Consider the following 27,425-nt stretch of genomic DNA (forward strand, 5'->3'; position numbering starts at 1 on the left):
ATTATTTCCTTATGCTTCTCCTGAGTCCTATATTTGAAAATCAAATTTTCTATTCAGTTCATGTTTTTTCATCATGAATGCTTGAAATTCCTCTATTTCATTGAATTTCCATCTTTTCCCCTGAAGAACTATCCTCAGTTTTGCTGGGTAGATGATTCTTGGTTGTAACTCTAACTCTATTATTGTCTCTGGAAAATCATATTCCAATCCCCCATATCCTTTAATGTAGAAGCTGCTAAATCTTGTATTATCCTGATTCTCCATTGTACTTAAGTAGTTTCTTTCATGTTTGCAATATTTTCTCTTTGACCTGGAAATTCTGAAATTTGATTATAATATTCCTGGGAGTTTTCATTTTGGGATCCTTTTCAAGAAGTAATTGGTGGATTCTTTCTATTTCTATTTTACTCTCTGGTTTTAAAATATCAGGAGAATTTTCCTTGATAATTTTTTGAAAGATGATGACCAAACTCTTTTTTTTTTAATCATGATTCTCAAGTAGACCAATTATTTTAAAATTATCTCTTCTGGATCTATTTTTCAGGTTAGTTGCTTTTCCAAAGAGAGATTTTACATTTTTTCCTATTTTTTCTTTTTCTTTCTTTTTTGGTTTTGCTTTATTGTATCTTGATTCTCATAAAGTCATTACCTTCCATTTGCTCAATTCTAATTTTTAAGGAATTATATTTTCTCAGTGAGCTGTTACACATCCTTTTCCATTTGGCCAACTTTGCTTTTTAAGGCATTCTTCTCCTCATTAGCTTTTTATATTTCCTTTTATATCACTTTTAATTCTCTTCTTAATTTTTCCTCTATCTCTCTTACTTGATTTTCAAAATCCATTTTGAATTCTTCCCTTGCCTGAGATAAATTTTTATTTTTCTTGGAGGCTTTGGATGTCATTTTGTTTCCTTCTTCTGAATGTGTGTTTTGATTTTCCTTGTCACCGTAGTAGATTTCTGTGGTATCAATGTTTTGTTTTTTAATTGTCTGCTCATTTTCCTAGCCTATTTCTCAGCTTTTAACTCTTTGTTAAGATAGGGCTCTTTTTCAAGGGTGAAAGGTGCACCGTCCCAAACTTGCTTCAGGGGTTTTGTACAGCTGCTTTTAGAGATTCTTCTAAAGACCTGACCACAGGCACTCTTTTCTGCCCTGAAATTATTAGGAATGTCCCTATCCCATTGTAGCTGTAAGATCTAGTGTGCTAAAGCTTCAGATGTCCCTAAACCACTGGGACTGAGACTAGGGCTGGGGCTGGGTTTGGGATCCACCAGAAGCACACACTGAACTCTAGTTCCACAGACCTTTTCTGCTTACCTTCTAAGTCGTCTTTGGTGTCTCTGGACTGAGAGATCTGGAAACCACCAGCACTGCCACTGAATCAGGGATATATAGCCGGTTCTTACTTTGCTGGTATGAGGCTGGGGCTGGGGCAGGATGAGGGCCTATACTGGAACAATATGCTGGATACTTACCCTTGTAGTGTGCTTTCTTGAGCCCCCAAGTTAGGGTGCTAAACTATACTATGCTTTCTAGAGCTCCAGTGCTGGGATGCCAAAATATACCGTGTGGACTAGTTCTCTGGAGAATCTCAGGACCAGCCCAAATCCTTGGTCTTAGTGGAGGAATGATGAAGCAGGGGACCCATGAGGATGGTCAAAGACTTATTTCAAGTCCTCTTAGCCCCTAAATACCTTAGTACAATTATATCACTATAGCACACTGTGCAAGTGCTACCTATAAGCACCTTGCTATTAATATGTGTAATTGCTTCTCTTTACTTTAACTTTCCCTTGCTTCAGAAGTAGAACAAAGGTGGTCATGCTCCCCTGACTTCTTAGGAAGGGTCAGACACCCCAAGGGGAAATGAGAGCCAAACTAGACATTGTCAACTGGGTCCTTCTGGGCTGAAGGGTTTTATATCTCACTAAGAGTTCTCTCACTATTTATGGCTCTCTACATACCCTGGTACCACAAATCTTTCCTGCTATTCTTAGTTTTCTTCAGATGGAAAATGTTCTTTTTGGATGTTCTGATGCTCTAAAATTTGTTTAGAGTCATTATTTAAAGGAATTTGGAGCAGTTTAGAGTAGAGGTGTGGTGAGTTCCTGCCTTTATTCTGCATCTTGGCTCCACCTCTCCCAATTTTCTTACATATTATTAGGAACAAAAATGCTTACAGTACCTGCTTCAAAGCATTGTAAAGTAATACAGTCAAGTACTTTATAATTCAAAGTTGCTATTTTTGCATATTAAATTGACACTACTGACTTATCTTATCCCTTCAATGATTCAACAAACATTTGTTAAGTACTTAATGATTACAGAAAACTGAGATAGGTACTGGAGCAGATATGAAGTGAGGCAGAAAGCATGAAATAATGAAGAAAATACTAGAATTAATTTGAATCCTACACAGGGACTTGCTTCACTGTATGACCATGCACAAATCACTTATTTTAATAATTTTTAATGTAACATTATATTAGGTTGCTCAGATCTTTTTGCCTCTAAGTCTTAACTCTCTATCCACTGTGCCATCTAGCATAGAGATGGTAGTTTAAGCTATGGAAACAAAAGTGTACTCTAAGGTGAGACAAGGAATTAGGAGATTACTTTGAATAACAGTCAGATTCAGAGGTCAGGAAGAAAGGAAGTAGAGAAGAAACAGAATGAATGTTAGAGAGTTTAGAAAAGAATCAGGAAAAGATCTGATGTCAGGGGAGTAGAGATCACCTATTTACAGGGAGTGCTTAATAGTATTATATGCTGAAGAAAGGACAAGAAGAGTAGGGGCTGAAAGAAGACAATAATATTTTATAATTAGCAGTAAACTTTTGGCAAGAAGTTGCAATATAATGTTGAGGATGGGAAGGTCAGATTGGAAGTAGGTGAAGAAAGTTGATGCTAAGGAAATAGAAGTATTTAATCTTTCCTTCCCAGGAATGTTAGTAGGATAGAGTAAGAAGAAATGAAATAGTATTTGGATGCTAGAAATATAAAAGAAATATTTTGTTTATTTCTTCAAATAATAGAGAAACTAAAATGTTTTGGGGAAAATCTGAAGATTGAGTGGCAAAGATAACAGGATCTAGCACTGGAAGAAATTTTTGAGATTTTTTTTTTTTAAAGTATATCTCTCTCTTTTTGTAGCTCAGATCAGAAATTAAATGACTTGTCCAAAGTCACATATCTGGTGAACAGCAAAGCCGCTGGTTTAACTCATATCCTTTTGACTATAAGTCTAGTAATTTTTTTTCACTTTTCCATAATAAACAGGGAAATTGAAGGTGTGTGAGAAAGGGTAAACGATTGCTGGAGAAAATAAATAGGAAAATTGCCTTCACAGCATAAATTAAGCCATAGTCATAGGAAATTTGTAAATAGGATTATATAATTTGCAATAGACATTTAGGGGAAATCCCAGAATTATATTTCTCCAAGCTACACCCTATTTATGTGAAGCAATAATGTCTAATAAGAAACAGAAGTCCTTTAAATTTAGAATTGTGAAACATCTGCAGTAAGGAGAAGTAATACAACTTTGATGATAATAATAGTTACTTTGATAAGGTAGGAACAACAATCACTACAAAATAAAAATCTCTATCTAAGAATAGTAATCTCCATTAAGATATTTCCTACTTGGTTTTAGTCACCTTGCTTTGTACATTAATGTTTTATTTATAATATAAATGGAATTTCTTCAAGCAAAGCAAGCACCAGCATGATCAGAGATGGGACACATAAATATTGGAGAACTGGATACAGAGATAGGAAGAGTTAGAGAGTCCCCCTCAAAAAACCTAATGTGTAGTTGCAGAAGAAGCATATGATAAGATCCAACAGCCATTCCTATTAAAAACACTTGAGAGTATAGGAATAAATGGACTTTTCCTTAAAATAATCAGTAGCATCTATTTAAAACCATCAGTAAGCATCATATGTAATGGGGACAAACTGCAACCATTCCCAATAAGATCAGGAGTGAAACAAGGTTGCCCACTATCACCACTATCATTCAATATTGTATTAGAAATGCTACCTTTGGCAATAAGAGTTGAGAAAGAGATTAAAGGAATTAGAGTAGGCAATGAGGAAACTAAATTATCACTCTTTGCAGATGATATGATGGTATACTTAGAGAACCCCAGAGATTCTACTAAAAAGTTATTAGAAATAATCCACACCTTTAGCAAAGTTGCAAGATACAAAATAAAACCCACATAAATCCTCAGCATTTTTATATATCCCTAATAAAATCCAACAGAGTTACAAAGAGAAATTCCATTTAAAGTAACTACTGATGGTATAAAATATTTAGGAATCTATCTGCCAAGGGAAAATCAGAAACTTTCTTCCTGACCTTTGAATCTGACTGTTATTCAAAGTAATCTCCTAATTCCTTGTCTCACTTTAGAGTACACTTTTGTTTCCATAGCTTAAACCCTATTAGCAAAGGCTGGATAACAACTTGTCAGAGATGAAGTAGAGATATTTTTTTTTAATGTGTGCAACCATTTTTAAAAATCTGGTATAGTTAGGAACTGATGAAATCCCTCCCAAATCAAAGACATTTCTATTATTGACAGGAAAGTACTGCCTATCAAGCAAATGCATTTCACTTTTGATTCAGTGATTACATTTTTCCTTATATTGAACTCACATCTTCCATTTTCTATTTTCCCTGAGTTTTTGTCTGACTTTTTTGTATAATTGTAGAGTAGAAGTTGCCACTGTAGTTTCTCCTTGGGTTATCTGATTTGGCATGAATTTAAAGGTTTTGGCTGAAATATAAATATGAATCTGAATAGCCTATCTTTTGTTCAGGCAGCCAACTTATTCTAAGGGTTACTTTTTAAAAAACTGGCATCCAGTACTGAATAAATACTTCATATATGATCTAACTAGGGCAGAGTGCAGTTGAACTATTATTTCCCTCTTTCATAACTTTAATGCCATGAGTTTAGATCAGTTTTTTTTTTTTGGTTGTGGTATCACTGTGTTGACTCATATTGAGCATTCAATTTACTGAAACACCCCAAACTTTTGGGAGGTATTCCATTCTATTCCATTCTATACATCCTTTTCCATTTTGCAGCTGTGAAGTTCAACACAGTGTTCTAACTTGTTAATATCTTTTTGAATTCTGGCTTTTTCATCTAATAAGGTATCAACTCTTCCTGTTGTATTATATGTGAATTTGATGTGTAATATCTATGTTTTGACCCAAGTCTTTAAGAGTTAAATAATAAAGAACTAAGGACAGACCATTGGGCCACTGTAAAATTCCTCCTTTGTGAATGTTGAACCATTTACTAGTACTCTCTAAATATTCAATCATTCCTGAATCCACTTAACTGCATTACACTTTAGTCTCTTTCTCTTTATTTTTGTCCACAAAAAATAGCTTAAAATATGTTGTTAAATGATTGCCTAAAGGATAGACAAACTATCTATAGCATTTGGCTACCTGCTAGAAATCATGTCCAAAAAAAAAAAGGGAGTTGAAATTAGTCTGGCATGATCTTATATTAATGAAACTCTGCTGATTTCTGTGTGTGCATACTAGATGCTAGATCTTCACAAGCCATCTTCTTAGTAATATGCTCTATAATTTTACCAGAAATTGAAGTTAATATCTACTGGTCTACAGTTTACATAGTTCATGCTTCCTCCTTTTCCAGTGCTGTGCTCCATCTTTCATATTCTACAATCCTGCAGTGATCACTGACTTTATCTAAATAACCACATCTACCAGTTATTTCAATTCTCTGAATAAAATTCTTCTGTGTTACACTGAACTAGAGAACCTAATTGTTGTTTTGCTTGTTTACTATCTCTTTACTATTGTGAACATTAACATGTGCTACTTATTTTAGATACAATAAATAAGGATCAGAGGGTGATACCCTAAAGTACAAAGATGCCCTTTCTAAAATAGAAATAATACCGACCCTATCTACTTCATAGGGCTACTGTCAGAATCAAATAAGTCATTGAAGATAAAAACACAAAATACTATGTGCCAGATATTTTTATTACTGTTTCTTATCATAACTAACATATCGATAGCTCTTCAAAATATGAAAAGCAGTTCACATATTTTCTCATTTTTGAAATAGTTTCTTACAAATGAAAGGGATTGTTCTTGTTCCATAATAGGTTCAGTGAAAATAGAATTTGGCATCCCTACTTAATGATTCACAGTTACTCTCTATTCTGTATGATTTTATCATTTCCCTTTTTAAAATTACAATATACATTTTCCTTTTTATGGGATCTGTCTCTTCAAAGTCAGACACTTATGTGTAAGGCTTCCTAATTCCACAGTTTCCCTCCCCTTTTCTTAAATTACCTTGTATTTATTTTATAGCTATTTTTATTATACTTATATTAATACATATTTCCTTCTATAGAATGTTAAGTTCTTGGGAGAAGGGACTATTTTGTTTATGATTTTGTGATCTCAGCATGCATCATAGTATTTGCCACATTTTGTTGTTCAATCATGTCCAACTCTTCATGACCCAGTTCAGGTTTTTCTTGACAAAGAAATTGGAATAATTTGTCATTTCCTTCTCCAGCTCACTTTGCAGATGAAGGCAAATAGAGTTAACTGATTTGTCCAGGGTAACACAGTTAGTAAGTGTCTAAAACTGGATTTGAACTCTCAAAGGTGAGTCTTTCTGATTCTAGTCCTGGCACTTTACCCACTGCATCACTTAGCTGCCTGTTTTATTACATAATTGTCAACTAATAGATTGATTAAGGGTTTTTTGTGGTGGTTGTTTTATTTTGTTTTGTTTTTGTTTGTTTAATTTAAAGAATATAAATTAGTATTTTTTCGATTTCTGTCATTTGGAAATTAATTGATATAGCAGGCTAATTATCTAAGCAAGTCAGAATAATGCCAATAAAAAGAAATTAGAAAAAAGCAGCAAAAATGTTAAATCTTGAGTCTATCCATTTCTGTTTTTCAGCTGGGGTATCATTGGAACATAACAAATACTGGGGTATCATTGGAACATAACAAATATCCAGTTTCTTATGGGATTTACTTAGGTAAGGCATCATATGAAGTACTATATGAGAAATATAACAAATTTCTTCTGTTATTAAGAGATATCTAAACTGAATTTGAGTTCTAATCTACCCTAATGAAATACTTTGACTCTGTTATTGTCACCTTCTCTTTCTGTATTTTTTCATTATCAACAGCCACAATATTAATTACATGCCACCCATTGTTGTGTTAATATGGACATTTTATTTGAATTAGAAATGTAGGACAAAAACAGGAAAATATATTCACTACATATTCTCTTAACATCACCCCAGAAAGCTCCTATCCTAATCTCCAGATTGAGAATCCAGATTTATATTTCCCTTGTGTTTTAATCCAAAAAATTAAAATCTAAACAGTTTGTACAGAGTTTTACCTTCTCCCAAATAACTCTTCTATCTCTTCCCACTGCAGAAAAGGGACTAGCTTGTTACTCATAGTTTAATCACTTATGATAATAAATGTGAGCTACTATTAGTTCTGCCATTTCCTCTTTACGATAGAGAAAAAATTCAGAAAGAGATGACAATAATGAAGAATCAAAGTATTTAATTTTAATAGATAAGAACTCAAGTTCAGTTTAGATATCTTTTAATAAAAGAAGAGATTTATTACATTTCTTTTTCACAGGGCTTCACACAATGCCTTACTTAAATTTTAGGTGCACAACAGTCAGAAGGAATATTTAATTATGCATGTCTCTATAGTAGCTATTCTGCCTTTCTACCGTTGGTGATAATCTCAACATAGAATAAATATGGATATCACAATATTCTCCTCTTTGTACTTTTATCTATCACCTTCCTTTGGTATTCTTTACAAAACTTCTATGCATCTTGCTAGCCACCATTAACAACAGCATGGCAGAAGGAGTATGGGGGCATAATTATCTTATGGAACTGATGGTCTTAAGAAAAACATAATTTTCCAGAAGGATTATATCCATTTATTTACACAAAAACAGTCCCAGCCCTTTAGGCTCCTAAAATATGATTGTATACATAAGAATCAGTATATATAAAAGTCAGGCAAATATCAAAGGATAGGCTCAGAATGCTATGAAATATCCCAGAAAAGAACTATTACTTTCAGAATGTAACATTCTCATTAAGCTTCTGAAATTTGATAGTTTACATTGATTACAATAAAGTTGATTTTTGTTCCATTTAAATTTAAAAAATATCCTTCATACTATGTTTCTTTGGTACAATGCTTTATTTTATTTTATTTTTTTTAGAACAAACTCAGGACCTCTCATTTGTTCTAGTTCTAGTCCTTCTTAAATGGTATTAAAATTAGCTACAGTGATGAATGAATTAACTGCTTATTCCAGTGTGATCTGAAAAGATAAAGAGTCCTGGGCAAACAACTTGTGGACATTTCTCTGCTCTCTGTTTGACACTTATGTGTACCTCCTAAGCAATGGCATGTTTAAACCAAATTCTTTTTTAAAAATTTATTTCAATATAGAAGAGTAAATAGAAGAGAAAAAGAAAAAATATTGCCATGTGCACAGTAAAACATAAGAAAGAGTTCAAAATGTGACATGATAAATTTAGATTTCAAGAAAGTATTAATAAATACTACATATTGTGTTCAGAGATATCCATCTTTTCTTTGCTTCCTTGTAGGTTTTCTTTCATTCTCTGTTGTGTATTTTTTACTTTATTCTTTTTTTTTTTCTCCTTCCCTCCTGCAGGAAGGCTATAATTAAGCTCAGATATGTGTATGTACATATTATTATATATAATATATATAATACATACATATGCATACGTATATACAAGCACATATATACATATACATATATACACATACATCTATGTGAGATCATACCATGCTTGTTTGTCCTGTTTCTCTGAAGATGGATAATATCCTTTATAAGTCCAAGTCTTTCCATATTTTTCTAGACCTACCAACTAATCATTCCCTACAACATAGAAATATACCAACCTTGTACTTTCTAGTTAAAATCATTGAAAACAATATTGATTAATATGGCTGACATGTGGTGTAGTTTCCCTATTTTTTTTTATTAAATCTATTTTAGCTTAAACTTTGTCTGAGATCAATGATTACAAGTCCTGATTTTTTTCTAATAAATTCTACTCCTATTCATTGTTATTATCTTTGTATGTATCTCTTATTTTCTATCCCTTCTGATTGCTCTGCTTTTTACCAACTACCTTGCCTTGCTATTAGTTCACCTACCTGACCAAAGGATCCCTCTCTTACCCACTCCCCACCTTTTTCCTTTCTTTATCCCATTCACATTAATCTATACACCTTTCTATGACTTCCTTCTTATCCTATTTCCCCCTCTTATTTCTTTATCACTTTAGAAGACTTTTATACCCTTTTAAATATATATACACATACACACACATATATGTATGTATATATGTATTATTTCCTCTTTAGCCCCTTCCTCAGGTGAATAGGATTCCAGAACTACTAGCCCTCCTCTCTTATCTAATTTCTCTGTGTCATTTATAGTTCTCATACCTCATTGATTTAACATAATTACTCTTTTTTACCTATCCTCTTGTTCCAATTAGCTTCTATCTGGGAACTATGTGATTTATCATTTCTCTGTTTCAACCTGAAAATATAACATTCCCAGACTTCCTATTTCCCTTTTATTTATTTTTTGATATTATTAATAATATAAATAAAGAGTGAATAATAATACAAGTGATTTTCCCCCTGAGGCAATTGGGGTTAAGTGACTTGCCCAGGGTCATACAGCTAGGAAGTATTAAATGCCTGAGGCCAGATTTGAACTCAGGTCCTCCTGACTTCAGGGCTGATGCTCTATCTATTGCATCACCTTGCCGCCCCCAGTGCAGCTGATTTTTAAAAGTGTTTTATTTTCTAAGTTATAGACTCTGGAAATAAAATTAATTCCCATCTGTGGCTAGTAAATAGCCCTGATCCTATCATAAAGCACTTATTTCTACATTGCTGACTTTTTATGTTTAGAAATTATTTCAAAGTGTAATTTAATCTTCACCATAATTTCAGAATTTTAAATAAGACTTACAATTGTTTTATAATTTATTAAAAAAAATAAGAAAAAAGGAAAAACAGAAAAGGAATGCAAAGCAAAATAAAACAAAACAAAAGAGAATATTATCATGTGTCCAGCAAACATCAGGGAGAATACAAAACACTTATATATACATCAATGTCCATTTTTCTTGACTTCCTTGCAAATTGTTTTTTTTTTGTTCTCTGTTGTGCATCTTATTTACTTTATTTTTTTCCTCCTTCCATCCCTTCATCTCCCCAAAAGTAAGTTATAGTTAAGATATATTTGTGTATATATAGCTAAACACACACACACACACACACACACACACTGCCGCTTTTGCTTTAATTCTTACCTTGCTATTACTTAAAACATCCCCCTACCCTTTTTCTCACACCCTTAACTTCCCTATCTACCCATCCTTGCCTCCTTAAATCTTTATAGATTTTGGAAAGTGCTCTACCCTTCATGGGATATATGTAGTGTTGCCTATTAAATACATTCCTGATGTGAGTAGGTTTTCAGATCTATGAGCTCTTCTTCCCCTTCTAATCCCTCTGTGTCTATTCTTCCCAATTTTCTATTAAGTTTGGGTTTGGTTGATAGAAAGTCCTGAAAACTTGCAAGTTCATTGAATGTCCATTTTTTTCTTGTTAAATACTATGGATAATTTTCCTGGGTGTGATATTTTTGTTTGCAGGCCTAGTTCTTTTGATTGTTGGTGGATATGATTCCAGGACCTACAGTCTTTTATTGTAGCTAATGATAAATTCTGTAAAATTCTAATTGTAGCTCCAGCATATTTGATTTGATTTTTTCTTGTTTCTTGCAAAATTTTCTCTTTGATCTGGGGATTTCAAAATTTGGCAGTAATATTCCTGTGTGACTTACACAAAGGATCTTGTTGAAGTAGAAATCAATGGCTTTTTTCTATTTCTACTTTCCTTTCATGTTCTATCATTCCAGGACAATTTTCTTGGATTATGTCCTGCATTATTATTTCAAGGGCCTTTATTTTGGTCACAGTTTTCAGACAGTGCAATTATTCTTATATTTTCTCTTCTTGATCTTTTCTCCAAGTGTTTTTTTTTTTAAATAAGATGTTTCACATTCTGTTCTATGTGCTTATTCTTTATAATCTGTTCTGTTATTTCTTGGTGTTTCATAGCTTTACTGGCCCTTTCCCTTGCCCAATTCTAATTTTCTTTTTTTTTTTTTAAAGAAATGTAATTTTATTATTTTAAATCCATTCAACAACAATGCTGTCAGAAGCAGAGGAAAGGTCAATCAAACTGATAACACAGAGAATCTTATGAATGTGCTAGGAAAGAAAGAAAAATCATTTGATGTTCATCCAAAAATTCATTGTTTAGATGGAAACTTTAATATTAAAGTGGCCTTTTAAAATTATTTGCCTTATTTTTAAGTAGACAAAAAATTTCTCATTTACCAATTTATTGAACACTTTTTTTCTAAGCTGAAAATGAAGGAAATTTTTTCCTGCCTTAATTGAAATAGTGTGTTTTTTATTAGCAGGATTTGAATTAACAAAGTCCCTTTAGATTCTTTAATTAATTAATTCTTTAATTCTAATCCCTTAGATTCAGTCATGGAATTAACAATATACAGGACAACTAAAATAAGTATTGGGTCCTTTGCAAACAGAGTGAAGTGCAAAGCTCTTGGTGGAGAGAATTTCTGGTACAGACATTACCTTCACAGATGCAAATTGCAACTTATCTATAATTTATAGAACTTAGAAAATTTATTGGAGCCTGGGAAGGTTAAAAATTTGCTGAATATCATCCAGTTAATAATCAAGGCTTTCCATATATGTCATCTCCACCTTAATAACTGAAGCTTATTTTCCACTATAATACAAGATTTACTATTTGCTCAAGTTTAGTTCTCCTTGCCCTACAATACCCCAAGCTCTCCTCCCTCTCTCTCTCTCTCTTTCTTTCCCTACCTCTCCCTCTCTTTCCCTTCCCCCTCTCTCTCTTTTATTTATTTATTTATTTATTTTATTTAATAGCCTTTTATTTACAGGTTATATGTATGGGTAACTTTACAGCATTAACAATTGCCAAACCTCTTGTTCCAATTTTTCACCTCTTACCCCCCACTCCCTCCCCCAGATGGCAGGATGACCAGTAGATGTTAAATATATTAAAATATAAATTAGATACACAATAAGTATAAATGACCATACCGTTATTTTGCTGTACAAAAAGAATCAGACTCTGAAATATTGTACAATTAGCTTGTGAAGGAAATCAAAAATGCAGGTGGGCATAAATATAGGGATTGGGAATTCAATGTAATGGTTTTTAGTCATCACCCAGAGTTCTTTCTCTGGGCGTAGCTGGTTCCCAATTCTAATTTTCAAAGAATTATTTCATCTTTGAAATTTTATATATCCTTTTTTAGTTAATTTTTTCATAATTTTGTTTTTCTTGGATGTTTTTTATTTATTTGAGTTTTTTTTCAATGTTTCTCATTTGACTTTTAAATTCTCTTTTGAGTTCTTCTATAAATTCTTTTTGGGCAGGAAGCCATTTCACATTACTCCTTAGGGTAGAAGTTTTGTTTATTTTTTTACTTCAGTGTCCTCTGAAGATGAACCTGGTCTTCCTTGTTCCCATAAGTATGTTTCTATGGTGGGGTTCTTTCTTCTTTGACGATTCATTTTTTCTTGAGATGTATTAGTGTAATCATTAGTGTAAGTGGGGTAGGAAGATGGTGCCTCACACTTCCCTTTAGCTTTCACCCCTTTGAATCAGGAACCCCAAACCAAGAGCTCCACCCTCTTGCAGGTGCTGAAAGCCAGTAGCGACCCTGCCCCACTGCCTCCCCAAATGTGCTGGTTCCTTTTAGTACAAGGCTGAGTCCCTACAGCACAGCTGGATCTAGCATTCCTAATTCCCCAAGGTTCCCTCAGTCTTCCTGAACTCAGACCCCCACTTCACAAACAGTTCAAGAGAAGAAAGTCTCTGAGGCTCCAGCCACACCCAACTAGCCCCACAGGTCCCCATTTGGTGTTTCTGTAGAGCAGCCAGGTGTTTGCAATTCACTTGGGTTAATCTTGGCCTGGAGTTTTTCTTCAGAACTTGTTGAGTTGTATTGGCAGGACCCCTGTTCTGACCCAAAATTTGATTTTTCACCAGTGGAGGCACAATTTTCTTCTATTTATGAGGGAAATCTGAAGAACTTAAAATTTACAGACCTACTCTGCCACCTTCCCAGAATCCTTCCCCTACATTTGTAATATGTATGTATGACTTGACCTTTGTCTACCTCAACCACTCCTTTGTGAAAATAAAAGAATTTTTAATGTTTAATTATGTTACTTGTAGTTTTGGGGTTTTTTTTAATATTTATGAAACAACATGGAACTGCATAAGATTGAGGGTCATTTTCATTTTTAGATTATCTGTAAATTTTAAGTTAACTGCTGCTGGTCTAAATAAGAAGTTTTCTCAATGATGATTGATATGCTACCATAGCAACTGAATTTTATAAAACTTTAATAAAATAAGAACCTTTTTTTTTTTTTTTTTTTGATGAAGCAGTTGGGGTTAAATGACTTGCTTAGGATTGTACAGCTCACTTAAATGATTTGCCTAGGGTTACAGAGCTAGAAGTGTTAAGTGTCCAAATCTGGATTTGAACTCAAGTTCTCCTGATTTGAGGGCCTGTGCTCTATCCACTGTGCCATCTAGGGCTCCTAACAGAAATTTCTTAATAATTAATATTCTAGTTAACATGTATGTTAACATATATATGAATATATAGTTTATAATAATTTCCTGTTCTGGATTTGTAAATGGGAAATTAAAGAAAAGCCCTCCCTTAATCTTGCTATTGCCTATGCTGTTCTCTTACTATATCCTGTTACTCACATCTCTTTCATTGTTATACTTCTACAGAAATAACTTCATTCATTCAGCTTCTACAGAAATAACACATATCTTCACATACTAAAAACGTTGCAAGATATTTGGAATTTTTTGTTTTTCTTTTCTTCTTTTTTTCCTTAAAGGCCATGCCATCAACTGTTAGAGATAAGCTTTCTCTGAAAGTTAGTTAACATAGAAATTTTATTGAGACAGTCCAGAGGAATTGGATGTTTCTGGCCAGAAGCAGGCTCTACTTCTCTGACAGGAAGGGGAATACTAGGTAAAGAAGCAGACAAGCTTTATGCTATTAGTTTGTTGCAATTTACTTCCCCAAAGACAGGATTGATCAGTTCCCCTTAGAGTTACATCATTTCTTACATGCTACTTCTAAACATGTTCCCCTCCCTCATCATACATCACATGTTCTGCTAATGAGGTTCTAATTCTATGTGGGGAGTTTCAGATTATGTGCATGAAGCTTATTAAACAAGAACAATAAAGAAAAGTATTTTCCTGGTCCTTGAACCTTGCCAATTTAAAGCAGTTTCTAGCCTAGAAATCTTTTTATTATTATTATTATTATAGCTTTTTATTTACAAAACATGCATAGGCAATTTTTCAACATTGACCCTTGCAAAAGCTTCTGTTCCAACTTTTCCTCTCCTTCCCCTCATCCCCTCCCCTAGCAGGTAGTCCAATACATATTAAATATGTTAAAAAGTTTATGTTAAATCCAATATATGTATACATATTTATACAGTTATGTTGCTGCACAAGAAAAATCGGATCTAGAAAGAAAGAAGAAAAAATCTGAAAAGGAAAACAAAAATGCAAGCAAACAACCACAGAAAGAGTGAAAATGCTATGTTATAGTCCACACTCATTTCCCATAGTTCTCTCTCTGGATGTAGCTGATTCTCTTCATTACTGAACAGTTGGAACTGGATTGAATCATCTCATTGTTGAAGAGAGCCATGTCTATCTGATTTGATCATCATATAGTATTGTTGTTGAAGTATATAATGATCTCTCTTTTTTTTTTTTTAATTTAATAGCCTTTTATTTACAGGTTATATGCATGGGTAACTTTACAGCATTAACAACTGCCAAACCTCTTGTTCCAATTTTTCACCTCTTACCCCCCACCCCCTCCCCCAGATGGCAGGATGACCAGTAGATTTAAAATATAAATTAGATACACAATAAGTATACATGACCAAACCGTTATTTTGCTGTACAAAAAGAATCAGACTCTGAAATATTGTACAATTAGCTTGTGAAGGAAATAAAAAATGCAGGTGGGCATAAATATAGGGATTGGGAATTCAATGTAATGGTTTTTAGTCATCACCCAGAGTTCTTTCTCTGGGCGTAGCTGGTTCAGTTCATTACTGCTCCATTGGAAATGATTTGGTTGATCTTGTTGCTGAGGATGGCTAGGTCCATGAGAATAGATCATCATATAGTATTGTTGTTAAAGTATATAATGATCTCCTGGTCCTGCTCATTTCACTCAGCATCAGTTCATGTAAGTCTCTCCAGGCCTTTCTGAAATCATCCTGTTGGTCATTTCTTACAGAACAATAATATTCCATAATATTCATATACCACAATTTATTCAGCATTCTCCAACTGATGGGCATCCACACTCAGTTTCCAGTTTCTAGTCACTACAAAAAGGGCTGCCACAAACATTCGTGCACATACAGGTCCCTTTCCCTTCTTTATAATCTCTTTGGGGTATAAGCCCAGTAGTAACACTGTTGGATCAAAGGGTATGCACAGTTTGATAACTTTTTGAGCATAGTTCCAAACTACTCTCCAGAATGGTTGGATTCGTTCACAACTCCACCAACAATGATCAATGTCCCAGTTTTCCTGCATCCCCTCCAATAATCATCATTATTTTTTCCTGTCATCTTAGCCAATCTGACAGTGTGTAGTGGTATCTTAGAGTTGTCTTAATTTGCATTTCTCTGATTAATAATGACTTGGAGCATCTTTTCATATGACAAGAAATAGTTTCAATTTCTTCATCTGAGAATTGTCTGTTCATATCCTTTGACCATTTTTCAATTGGAGAATGGCTTGATTTTTTATAAATTAGAGTTAATTCTCTATATATTTTGGAAATGAGGCCTTTATCAGAACCTTTGACTGTAAAAATATTTTCCCAGTTTATTGCTTCCCTTCTAATCTTGTCTGCATTAGTTTTGTTTGTACAAAAACTTTTCAGTTTGGTATAGTCGAAATTTTCTATTTTGTGATCAGTAATGATCTCTAATTCTTCATTGGTCATAAATTCCTTCCCCTTCCACAGGTCTGAGAGGTAACTATCCTGTGTTCCTCTAATTTATTAATAATTTCATTCTTTATGCCTAGGTCATGAACCCATTTTGACCTTATCTTGGTGTACGGTGTTAAGTATGGATCAATGCCTAGTTTCTGCCATATTAGTTTCCAATTTTCCCAGAAATTTTTATCAAACAATAAGTTCTTATCCCAAAAGCTGGGTACTTTGGGTTTGTCAAAGACTAGGTTGCTATATTTGTTGACTGTTTTATCCCTTGAACCTAATCTATTCCACTGATCAACTAATCTATTCCTTAGCCAATACCAAATGGTTTTGGTAACTGCTGCTCTATAATAAAATTTTAGATCTGGTACAGCTAAGCCACCTTCATTTGATTTTTTTTTCATTAATTCCCTTGAAATTCTTGACCTTTTGTTTTTCCATATGAATTTTGCTGTTATTTTTTCTAGGTCATTAAAATAGTTTTTTGGGAGTCTGATTGGTACAGCGCTAAATAAATAGATTAGTTTAGGTAATATTGTCATCTTTTTGCTCGCCCTATCCAAGAGCATTTAATATTTTTCCAATTGGTTAGATCAGACTTAATTTGTGTGAAAAGTGGTCTGTAATTTTGCTCATAAAGTTTCTGATTTTCCCTTGGCAGATAGAATAGATTAGTGAGTATTGTCATCTTTATTATACTCGCTTGACCTATCCAAGAGCACTTGATATTTTTCCAATTGCTTAGATCTGGCTTTATTTTGTGGAAAGTGTTTTGTAGTTTTATTCATGTAGTTTCTGACTTTCTTTTGGCAGATAGATTCCCAAATATTTTATACCATTGACAGTTATTTTAAATGGAATTTCTCTTTGTAGCTCTTGCTGTTGGATTTTATTAGTAATGTATAAAAATGCCGATGATTTATGTACATTTATTTTGTATCCTGCAACTTTGCTAATGTTGTGGATTATTTCTAATAGTTTTTTAGTTGATTCTCTGGGATCTTTATAAAAAGTTTGAAACCAAATGAATCTCTTCTCCTGAAAGTTCATTGGCCAAAGATAATTATCTTACATTACTTTGAGGTTTACAACTAAAAAACTTAGTTTTTTAGTATTTCTGAGTTTTTTTCAATTTTGAGGAATTGAATTTTAACTGTTCTGTGGAAACTTAACCCTAGTTTTTCTCTCACATCAACTAAAATCACTCTGGATCTCTTTCATTAGCTAACAATAGACCAAGCCCTAGTTGGTCATTTTTTGGGTCCTGATTGAGTCAGGGTGAATGTAAATAATAATAATAGAATACTTGAGAGTCTTCCCCTCCCAGGTCTACCTACCTACCCACTCACTCATCTATCTATCTATCTATCTATCTGTCTGTCTATCTATTTTATCTATTGTTTGACTAGGTAAAAGCAGTCATTTTCTGCTTCATTTCTTACCTAACCTTAATCATTGATTGGATATTTCTTCAATCAAACTGAGACTTGTTAAAGACCTTAGTTTAAAAAGACCAAGGCCTCCCCCTGCATCCAAGACCAGTCCAGTTATCCTAATCTATATCTTAACACTGGACCTAGATGACTCTAGAGGAGAAAGTGCAAACTGTTGACTTTGCTCACTCACTTAAATCCAATTCACTTTCATGTCATGGCATCACCTCTCTGTAGTCATGATCATCTTTGAGAATGAAGAACAAACAATATAAACTCCCAGCAATATATTTCTCCAAGATCTTCAATGATCTCCTGATGGCCAATTCAATGACTTCTTCTCAGAACTCAGTTTTCCTTGGCCTTTCTATAGCATTTGGCACTCTTTTCTTCCTTTTCTTCTTGATAATTCCCTTGGCTTTTGTGAAACTACATTCTCATTATTCTCCTGCTACTTCTCTGACTTTCCCTTCCTGATTCATTGAATCTTAGAATTTTTCTTTAATAACTTAAAATTTATACATTTATGTATTAATCTTATTTTATACTTATGATGAAATTATTAATTTTATTACTTTAGTGAATTTCATTTATTGATAGCTTAAAGCTACATGAAGAAATCCCATATTTATGTTTGGAATTAAGCATTTGAATATATAAGAATTTGTGTTCTCATTGGGATAGAGAACTCCTTGATTAAGAACATCCCTGTTCACTGGATCTGGATTCACTGAGATCCCTGGATCTCACCAGAGTGAATAGTGACAAATGATAAGTTTAATCAATAAGTCAGACAAGCACTAGACTAAGTCCTAGGGATACAGAAAAAAGTAAAAAATAGTTTTGGTTCCAGGGATATACTAAAATCAATTCTTTAGTGTGAGCATTTGTGTTGTGATACAGGAATCACCTGCCAATGGCTGCTGGAGGTCTAACTCAGACCTAAAGAATGGATCTCTTCATGTGAGAGGATGATGATGATACAAGGAGACTGAGAGGCAGTTGTGTTCTCCGACCTCTCCACTGAGAGGCAATTGTATTGTCTGACCTCTCTCCTCTTCCCTCTTGCCTTCAATTTATTTCATTCCCAATCCACAAGGAATACCTGCCTTAAAGGTTTCTTTGCAACTCCTTCAAGTTTATGATTCACATCTGTGGAGGCTCTAGGAGAATTGACCTGCTCCTTAACTTAGGAAATTAAGCTTTGATTTATTGTTTTGTTGATTATTTAGATTTAGCAAAGTGGTACTAATGCAAATTGGGGCTGATGAGATGTTCAAGGAGCATTAGTACTTCTGGGTTGAGAGCTTGCCAAGCCTTTTTCAAGGCTGCTCATCTGCCTTTGATATCTATCTTTACTCAACTCTCACCTCTGGCTTTAAGAATCTGTAGCATGTGCAGCATCCACATTTGGATAAAACCATCTCAGCAAATGGCCTAAACCAGGTTAAGGGTAATTGAAAAAAAAAAAAAAAAAGATTTATTCAAGGTCCTGTAATCCTTTCAGGATAGCTTCTGGTTTTATTATTCGTCTTCTAAGAATACTAAATAGGAAGATATGATACACATGATAATCAATCTTTGGGACTAATGAAGTATTTTAAAAGATTTTAATGATTTCTCTCCTTATAGATAAAAGTTAATGGAAATGAAAAATGAAATTAAAAATATAACATCTTTCATGTTTGTGTATATGTGTGTGCATGTATGTGTGTTTTGTCTTATGATAAATTACAATAAATTATCTTTAAAAAAGGAAATCCTGGTGTGATAGATTAGTGGAATTTGAACCAGCAATTATATTTTTTAAGTCTTTATAAGTTCAAATATTGTTTAGGGATTACTATATTCTATTATTATTGTATTATTTACATCCCAGACACATTTATTAAATACCTACTATCTTCAAGTTATTGAAAAAGGATCCTGCCCTCAAACAACTTATATTTTTCTAGGGATACAACAAACATACAAATAAGTAAATACAAGGATGTTTGAGATTCAGCACTGAAAAATGGGAGGGGGAAGAAGTGGAGAAATCAAGAAAGATCTCATGTAGGAAGTAACTGAGCTGGGACTTAAAAGAAGTGAAAGATTGCAAGAGCTAGAGGTGAGGAGTTAGTGCATTCCGGGTATAGGAAATGATAATTTTTATTATGTTGAATTTATTTTATTTTCACTCTTGTTATCTATTAATATTAGAACCAAAGTAAAAGGAACAAATTCTGTTTATAGAGAATATATTTAATTTTAACTGTTTGATGGACCTCTTGGCTAGACACTAATGAATGTTTGGGACCAATATAGTATATGGGGAGTTTTTAGTGCGAAATTTCTTCCTGAGGCATCAAATTAAATGGAAATTTAAAAAATAAATCCTGCATCTTTCATGCATTTTTCTTGAAATAAATTCTCTTTATTATAGGTTCTTATACCTTTGTTCCATGGCTTCTCAGTTTTAAAAGAGGAAAAGCCCTAGAAGAAAAAGAAAATAAAATACTTGTCAAAGAAACTGGTTATTTTTTCATCTATGGCCAGGTATTTCTATGGATAATTTTATGTCCAATTTTGTTTGTCTATGATTTTCCATCTCAATGCTTTAAAAGACTTTATTTTTTTTTCAGGTTCTATATACAGGTACCACCTTTGCTATGGGACATCTTATACAGAGAAAAAAGGTCCATGTTTTTGGGGATGAACTGAGCTTGGTGACTTTGTTCCGGTGTATCCAAAACATGCCAACTACCATCCCTAATAATTCCTGTTATACAGCTGGTAAATGTTGGCTCTCAAACCTGATTACTGGGTATTAAAACAAAGAAATTCCATCAATAGCAGTTAATGTCTAACAAGAACACTACATTGTGATGATTTGAAGGATATTTTTTCTTTTGGTAATCACATTTAACTTTAGGTATATTTATTGAGAGACATAAAATGAGAGTATAAAATTTGGCTTGTCATAATGTGGCATTAAAAAATAAATTCTTTGAAATCTTTTTTTTTACTTCATATCACATTTCCCTATCTTTCTCTTCCCAGAAAACAATAATTCATAAGAGTAAAAAAAAGAGAAAAAGTTTAACAAAAATAACCAGCATAACAAAAATTTCTGCCACTATATTCATTGGCTCAAACTCTGCTAAGAAGGAAGTATCTTTTTAGGTTTCTTCTTTGGAGCTAAGCTTGGAAATTATAATTTCATGGCACTCAGTATCACATTTTTGTTATTGTTCTTTCCATTTACATTATTATTTTGTATCTTTTGATTTCTTGGTTCTATTTTTTCCTTTTAACATCGGTTCATGTCTTCCTATGCTTCTCTAATTTATTATATTAATGGCTTCTCATAGGGAAGCAATTATTCTATTACATTCTTGTATTACAGATCAATCAATGTGGACCTATTTTGTTTCTCATTCTTTGCTACCAAAGAATAGGTGATAAAAATATTTTGGCATATATGGGATCCTATTTATCATTGTCATCATTGAGTTATATACTGAAATCTCATAGGTAGTATAATCCCAAATTTCTTTCCAGAATGATTAGAGCAGATTATAACTTTACTAACAGTATTCTATGTGCTAGCCTTCTTCAACTCTGTTTAACATTAACTGCACCCATCTTTTGTTATCTTTGTCAGTTTGCTGGATATGAAGTGAAACTTACAACATTTCTTGGAAAGAACACAATATATTTGTTAGCCAAATTCTTTTTGTAATTTTTGCCTTTTATAGAATCTCAGGGTTGACCTAAGAGGTCAGTTAGTCTAATTCCAATCTAAACAGTAGTCTCCTTAATAACATTTGCAAGAAGGAGATGATTAAATATGGTTTTTAGAAAGTCCTTATTTCATGCTCTCTGTTTCTCTTTCTTGAAAGCATTGAAAGCTATTCATAATTGTTTTAATATGGCATTAGGAGTGAAAAAATAAGCATTTATTGAGTGTCTAACATCTGCCAGCACTATGCTGTTTTGCAAATGTTTTTTCATCTGATCTTCACAACAACTCTGTGAAGTAGGCACAATTATTATTTCCTTTTTATAGATGAGAAAACTGAAGCACACAAATGTGAAGTGACTTCCCCAGGGTCACATAGTTGGTAATTTGAGGCTGGATTTGAACTCAGATTTTCCTAAAAAATGTTTGCTATTTCTTATTTTTATATAATAGTTGTTACAAGATATATCACCTCCTTGCAGTACATTTTCTCTTGTTAACAAAAAACAAAAAATAATTAAGCAAACCTTATCTGAAACATATGGTTCTCTACTGTAGCAATGAAAAGTGGGAGATTCTTTTGCTTGTGTTTTTTCTGGGACCAAGATTGACTATTGTAATTATCCAGCATTCTGTTTGGTTTGATTATTCTTGTCATTTTACATTTCTAAAGTCATGTTCTGGTTCTTTATTTCCTTTGCATCTATTCATATAATGTTTCATTATTTCTAAAAATTACTCATAATTGCTATTTTCTTATAACACAGTGATTGCATTTTATCACCGCTTCTTACTAGAATTTCTTTAGCTATTCCCCAATTATTGGGCAATCTACTTTGTTTCTCATTCTTTGCTTCAATAAAAAGTGCTATAAATGTGAATACTTTGCCATAAATGGAAAATTTCTTTGATCTCCTTTGGCTTTATGTCTAGCAGTGGAATCTCTGAGACAAAACCAAAAAGGACATTATTGCCACTTTTCACACATAATTTCAAAGTATTTTTTGGATGGTTGGATCAATTTTTTTGTCATATGTTATTTGGATCAATATTTTGTAGTTTGAAATTCTTCTGATAAATGTTTATTCGTTTCTTTTGATTACTTATCTTTTGGGGAATAGCTCTGGCTATAGATCTGTGTTAATTCCTAACATATTTTAGATATTACAAACTTATTAGCATCATTTAATGTGAAAATTACTTATCCTAATCAGTAGTTTCCATTTTTATCTTAGCTGCATTAATTTCATTTGTGCAAGAATGTTTCAATTTCATATGACCAAAATTATCTATTTTATTTTTTATTAAAAATTCTCCCTATTGTCATAATTTTGAAAGTTACCTCCTTTCCTTTTCTTCCATTAAAAAATGATCTAATCTTTAACATTTAGGGTGAATATCCATTTTGAACTTAATGTGTGTTTTGTGGTATAATGTGAAGGTATAATTCTATTTTTTTTTTACTAATACTCTGTTTTACCACTCTTGCTTTTTTTGTATTCTTATTAAACTGAGAAAGTTGTTCCTTTAATGCAATAGGCTTCTCTATACTTAGAGTCAAGTTTCTGAATCAATCCCCTATAATATTAAACTGTTACCACTTAGTTGTGTTTTTATTACAGGGATCTAAATCTCAACTAAGAGGAGATAGGTAGGTAGAAGAAGGGATAGAGAAGTAAAAATTTGCAAATAGTCAATCCTTTAATACCATCTTTTCTTCCTTCCCCACTGCCATTACCTCTTCCCTAAAGACATTATCTTTTCTTTTCTAAACAAAGTTGGCATATCTAATTATACTAATTATAGATGGAAAGATTTATAGTACAGCTGGAAAATTTAAGGGTTAAAGATTATTCCTTATAGCACTGAAAATAATGTACTCATATAATTTTTTAAATTATTTTTATTTATTTCTATAGATAATTTATAGCTAAATAGAAAAAAATCTCTTTCTGGATAATTTAGTCACAGTTCAATTGTCTTTTTAAATTATCGATGAAGTAATTTGGTAAAGACAATGAATGATGGAATTATTTATGAATTGTTGAGTAGAACTTTTAAGATGTGAATTTATCGGTCTAAATAAGCTAGCTTTTTTACTTTTGAAGTTTGTAGGTTTCTGTTAATAATTTTTCCAAATTAAATAGTACCTATTTTAATTTTAGTTTAGACTCTATCTAACTTTAAATCTGTCTGAATAACAAAGTAATAACTAATAATCAAATCCATTTCTGCTTCTATTTTAAGTATTTAATTCTCCTTTTTGCACATCCCCTTAAAGTTCTTCTAAATTGTTTTCCCAGGGATTGCAAAACTAGAAGAAGGGGATGAACTTCAACTTGCAATACCTCGGGAGAATGCCAAAATATCCCAGGATGGAGATGTCACTTTTTTTGGTGCGCTGAAGCTACTGTGACACACTCATTAGCACCATGTTTGGGGTTATTTCCTTCTCTTTTCTATACCTCCTGGGAGGGATGGGGAAGGAGAATTACTAAAAAGTGGTTACATTAGTCTTTTCTATGAACCATTTGTCCTGGTTTGATGAATCCAGACCCTAACAGGAAACCCAACAGACAACCACAACCAAATTATAGTGATATGAATGATGACAATTTTAGCCCATTCTAATAGAGAGGGAATTAGAAATAATTTTTTGACTCTGCTGGTATATTTTGTCCTTTGTCTATGTCTTCATAATCAAGGAGGTCACAATTAACTTAAAAGAGACGATGAAGATTCATTCAAATGTCATACTCCATAGTTTCATAAAAGAGAAGGTGTTTACAAAATATTGTCATTGATAAGAATAATATAGAAGTCATATTTTATGTTTATGTCCATTTGGTCAGTTTTTTCTACATAAAATTCCATAAAATAAGACATTCTACAACAAAACTATAAATATGAAACAAAAATAAAAGGAAAATTTAAGGGGTTAACAATTACAATAATATGTTATTAAACAATTTTACCCAAAATATTATCTTAGGTGTATTAGAACTTTGACTTGTATCATGTTATGTTTATCTTTATATTAACTTTTCTGAATTACTTGATGACACACGAACTTCTCATAAGGAAACCAAAAAATTAAGTATGAAGATATATCAAAATCATCAGAGAAAATTAAAAGGAATTAATTTGATATATGAGTTTGAATTGACTTGAGGAGATAAAGGAAGATAGAAGGGCTTGTGTGCTATGGTCATGGGACAAGAAGAGTTGGACACAACTGAACAACTAAACAACAAGCAATTTGAATGTGTTGTTTGGTTACAAATCAAATCTAAAATTTGGATACATGTGCAACATGAACTTCACGAGTAATTATATTTCCAAAGACATAAGAAATGAGAAAACTCTTATTGTTAGAAGTTGATACCCTATGACATCATTTCCTATAATTGTTTCAAATTGTTTCTATTGTAATTTATAAGTAAATAGCACGGAAAAGGTTGGAATTAGCCATCATAGCATTCTGTTGTGTACATGTGGAAATATGGAAGCCAACATATATCATGAGTTTTCTTTCATCAAGAACCTTGTCAAATATTGCTGCAACTTTTTTTCTTATTTTACAGCATTCCAAAGAACTAATTGAATTTGTTAAATCCCCAAATGGGAAGATTATAAAAATAAGAAATGTCATTTCAAACTATGCTTTATTTAAATTAATTTCTACTCCCTTTGTTTGAAGCTAAATTTTATAGTTTTCATTTGAAAATCAGTACATTTCTCCTCACAACACATAATTTAAAAACTTTGACTGCTAAAGCATGCCTAATGTGGAGTTCTTGGTTATATTTCTTATGTTAGTAATTTGAATTAATTTAATTTTTTATTCCTTATTTTCCTTATATGTATGACAGTCTGGCTTATAACAAATATATTTGGTTTGTTTTCATGTACCCTCAAATTAATTTATCATCTTCACATTTATAAAAGAATTCAAAATTCACATAAATTCATACTCTAAATGGATTATAAAATCTGGATTATTTTTTCTATATTTGAAAATCATTGAATTTAATATTATACTTGAGAGAGGCAACATGACATAATGGATAGGAGGATGGCCTAGTCAGGAAAACCTGAGTTCAAGTCCTTCTTCTGAAACATATTGTATGTAAGCCTAGGGGAAAATCACTTACCTAGCAGTTAACATAAGTATTATTATTGCTATTTTGCAGATGAGAAACTTGAGCTCAAGCAATTGTGACTCCCCGCTAATCATACAATTAATAGATTTCAGAGCCAGAACTATTCAAGTGCAGTGCTTCTTATTTGACATCCCTCTTCCCATAACTGATCATGAACAACAAAAAATATTGCAGTAAGATATAAGTAGGATAGAATAGTAGAAAATTGGTGTCTGAGTTAGGGAGATATGACTTCATGTCTGATCAATGACACGTATTGGGATATTTGATCCTAACACAAGTCATTTAACTTTTTCACATTCTTAGCAACTCTAGTTTATTAAGTTGTGGAAAAGTTCCATATTTTTATTGGTTGAGGAAGTTTCCTTACTAGGGGTTCCTATTCCAATGAAATTATATATATGGACCAAAAATGAAAACTGAATTTGTTACTAAACAAAGATCTAGCTAAAGGTCTTATTTTGTACAATCCAAGAGAGCATTAGAACCTCATAGTGGTTCTAATATATAATGGTAAATATATACAGACAGATATCACACTCTAGAGTGTACATCTTTAAAAAAAAAATTGAACAAAATCTGATTGTAGAGAGAACAAATGATAGCATTAAAAATTTTGTTTTGTTTTTAAATCCATTTTTCCAAGAGATTTTGAGTGTGGTTTAATTTGTTTTGGTAAATGTTGTGAAAAATAAATGGACAAATTAGCCCAATTCATCAAATTCAATTTAATGGCCATTCTTTTAAAAGTGCCTGTTATGTATAATACATTGTATTACCTGTTAGTGGGGAATAAATGTAGAAGAAAGATTGAATCTGTTAATCTTTGTTTCAGGAGGTAGATTTTGACTCAATAGGAGGGGGTGAGGGGAAGAACTTCCTGCAAGGTTTCATCTCTTAGTTTAGTGAATCCCTTGTCACTAGAGATCATTAAGTGAAAAGAGAATGATCATTTATTGTTTGTTAATGGGATTCCTGGTTTGGGTTGAAGTTGGATTAAGTGATGTAAATTAGGTCCCTTCAAATCAAGTTTCTCTAATTATTGTAATAATAACTGGCATTTATATAATGACTACTATGTTTCATGCATCATCCTAAGCGCTTTAAAATATACATATTATCTCATTTGATCCTCACAACAACTCTGTAAGATACTATTTTTATCCCATTTTAAAATTGGGGAAACCATAGGTTAAATGACTTGCCCATTGACTAGCAGTCTAAGGCCAGATTTGAACTCAGGTCTTCCTGACTCGAGGCCCAGTGCTCTATACCCCTTTAGTGCTTTTCTATTTTAGAGAAAATGCAAAGTTTATAATCTACTGTAGGGATATCACACACACACACACACACACACACACACACACAAATGAGTAAATAAAATGATGAAAGGTCTATGGAAGCATAAAAATCATTAAGAAATGGAAGGATTTCATAGAAATCTTGTATTTGAATTGAGTTTGAAAGGACAGGTAATTTAACAGGAATAAGGCATTCCAAGCAAAGGGAATAACATAAGCTAGGCATAGAAATGGGAAGTACACTGTATATTTGAGGCTTAGTAGTTCTTTTAGGTTTCCTGAAAAATGGAATGCAGGGAAAAGGGTAGTATGAATTAGCTCTAGAAAAAGAGAATTGAGTTAAATTGAAGAAGGTCTTCAGTGTCAAAATCAGGAGTTTAAACTTACTTGCCATGAACTATAATAAGCATCTATTGAATTATTTTTGAGCTGAGCACTTCCTAAATGTATCTATACAAAGGAAATGGTTTTGTTTGATATTCCATTGCACATCACATTTTCCCAAAATAGCT

General features: G+C 32.6%; 1 protein-coding gene across 1 annotated transcript in view; it reads left to right on the plus strand.

The window, feature by feature from the left end:
- TNFSF13B (TNF superfamily member 13b) overlaps positions 1–26,787 on the plus strand; it is a 57,369-nt gene extending 30,582 nt beyond the window's left edge. The window contains exons 4-6 of the mRNA XM_003765742.4: positions 20,151–20,263; positions 20,350–20,500; positions 23,753–26,787. Of these exons, the coding sequence (XP_003765790.3) occupies positions 20,151–20,263; positions 20,350–20,500; positions 23,753–23,865 (377 nt within the window). The 3' untranslated portion in view covers positions 23,866–26,787. The remainder of the gene's footprint in view (positions 1–20,150; positions 20,264–20,349; positions 20,501–23,752) is intronic.
- The last annotated feature ends 638 nt before the right edge of the window (positions 26,788–27,425 follow it).

The sequence above is a fragment of the Sarcophilus harrisii genome, chromosome 3 (genome assembly GCF_902635505.1).
Source record: "Sarcophilus harrisii chromosome 3, mSarHar1.11, whole genome shotgun sequence".
In the NCBI taxonomy this organism is placed as follows: Eukaryota; Metazoa; Chordata; class Mammalia; order Dasyuromorphia; family Dasyuridae; genus Sarcophilus; species Sarcophilus harrisii.